We start from the raw sequence: 2,189 nt of genomic DNA on the forward strand, positions 1-2,189 counted from the left end.
AATAATAATAATAATAATGATGATGATGATAATGTGTTGTTTTCTCTTTGCTTTTTTTCAGAAATGAAAGAAGAGCTGGAAGAATTGATGACAGACATCAAGAGGACAGCTAACAAAGTTCGAGGAAAATTAAAGGGTCAGTTGGATGTATTTGATGTCTTTTGAGAACTGTGTTGTTTAATGGTGGTGGTGGTGGAGTCTGGTCAGTGGACTGGGCTTATTTCATTGGTGATGGTCATGGTGCCAGGTGATGATGTCACTGAACTGATTGCAAGTAACAACGCTCCAACACTCTTACCCACAACTACAACACTGCAAACACTGCCATGACCATCACCACCAACAACTCTGCTGTAATCTTCAATACTACATCATTTCCACCACCACCACCAATACTATAACCATCTCATGTATCAACAGCACCACAAGCCACCACCAGTACAACAACAGTATGCCTCAAATCACTACCACCATACATCACCACCACCGCCAAATGACCAGGGAGTAACATTCTTCAAATATTGCTCTCACTACAACTACAACTACTACCACCACCATCACAACTAACACCCCCATTACCACCATCATCAGCAACACCACCATCATCTCTACAACCACCACCACCACCATCATTACCATCACTACCATCATTACCATCATTATAACCACTACCACCACCACGACTAACACTACCACCACTACCACAGTCTCCACCATTATCTCCATCACCACTACCACCACCACCCCTGTCTCCCTTACCATACCCTCTCAACATCAACATCAATCACTATTCCTGTTAGCAAAGTACACTGTTAATACTAATTACACTAATTATATTAATTTCTTTCTAATTGTTCACTCCTTTCCCCTCATTGTTGACACATAACCAGTCAGGCCATGCCCACCTCCACTAACACACACACACACAAGCTTGCATGTATACATGCATATAAAACAGTTACTTGTATATATATGCCGACATACATCCCATGGGTGTATATGCGCAAGCAAGTCTACAAATACATATTGACCCAGTGTTCAGTTGGTACTTGCTTTATTGATCCTGAAATGATGAAAGGCAAAACTGACCTCAGCAGGATTTGAACTCAGAATATCTCACTGAGCATTTTTGCCCAGTGTGCTGACAATTCTGCCAGCTTGTCGCCGTAATAATAATAATAATAATAATAATAATAATTCCCTCAATGCTACCCTCACAGGATAATGGGTCGATGATGATGATGTAGGCTATTAATTGCCACTTCCACCCCCTTTTAATTACCACCTCCACTTTCCCCTCTATTGTTAAAACTACAACAACAACATCTGCAACAACTAGAACAGTAACACTAACTAAAGCCCTAACAACAAGAACAATGATCAGAGGAGCAACCATCACCACCTTGACCACCACCACCACCACCACCACCACAGCTAGAACTGTAACACTAACTAAAGCACTCACAACAATAGCAATGATCAGAGGAGCAACCATTACCACCTTGACCACCACCACCTTGACCACCACCACCACCATCACCATCATCATCATCATCATCACCATACCATCACCACCACCACCACCACCACCACAACTAGAACTGTAACACTAACTAAAGCACTCACAACAATAGCAATGATCAGAAGAACAACCATTACTCCCACCACCACCACCATACCATACCACCATCATCATCATCATCACTACCACCATACCGTCACTGCCACCACCACTTCAACAACATACATGGGAATAACAAAGAACACCCTGCCTGATAATTGGGTGTCATTAATTAATTAAAACTAACCAATTACCATAAATAATTAGTGTAAAGTATGAAAGACCAACAGCCACTTTGCTGGTTGTCATGGTTACCGACAAGTACCACTCCAACACTACACTGTCACCACAACACTACTTCAAATATCACCACTGTACTAACACCAGCAACACTACAGCCACAACCACAACACCACCATTTAAACACCACTCCATCACTTACATTACTGGTGTGGCTGGGTGGTAAGAAGCTTGCTTCCCAACCACTTGGTGCCAGGTTCAGTCCTACTGTGTGGCACTTTAGATAAGTGTGCTTCTACCATAGCTTCGGGCCAACCAAAGCCTTGTGAGTGGATTTGGTAAACAGAAACTGAAAGAAGCCTATCACATATATATATATATATATATA

At 42.0% G+C, this 2,189-nt stretch overlaps 1 protein-coding gene across 2 annotated transcripts in view; it reads left to right on the forward strand.

The window, feature by feature from the left end:
- LOC106880788 (syntaxin) overlaps positions 1-2,189 on the forward strand; it is a 213,815-nt gene that overhangs the window by 152,370 nt on the left and 59,256 nt on the right. For both annotated transcript variants that reach the window (XM_052976683.1, XM_052976684.1), the window contains exon 4: positions 62-136. In XM_052976683.1, the coding sequence (XP_052832643.1) occupies positions 62-136 (75 nt within the window). The remainder of the gene's footprint in view (positions 1-61; positions 137-2,189) is intronic.

Source organism: Octopus bimaculoides, chromosome 25, assembly GCF_001194135.2.
Source record: "Octopus bimaculoides isolate UCB-OBI-ISO-001 chromosome 25, ASM119413v2, whole genome shotgun sequence".
Lineage (NCBI taxonomy): Eukaryota > Metazoa > Mollusca > Cephalopoda > Octopoda > Octopodidae > Octopus > Octopus bimaculoides.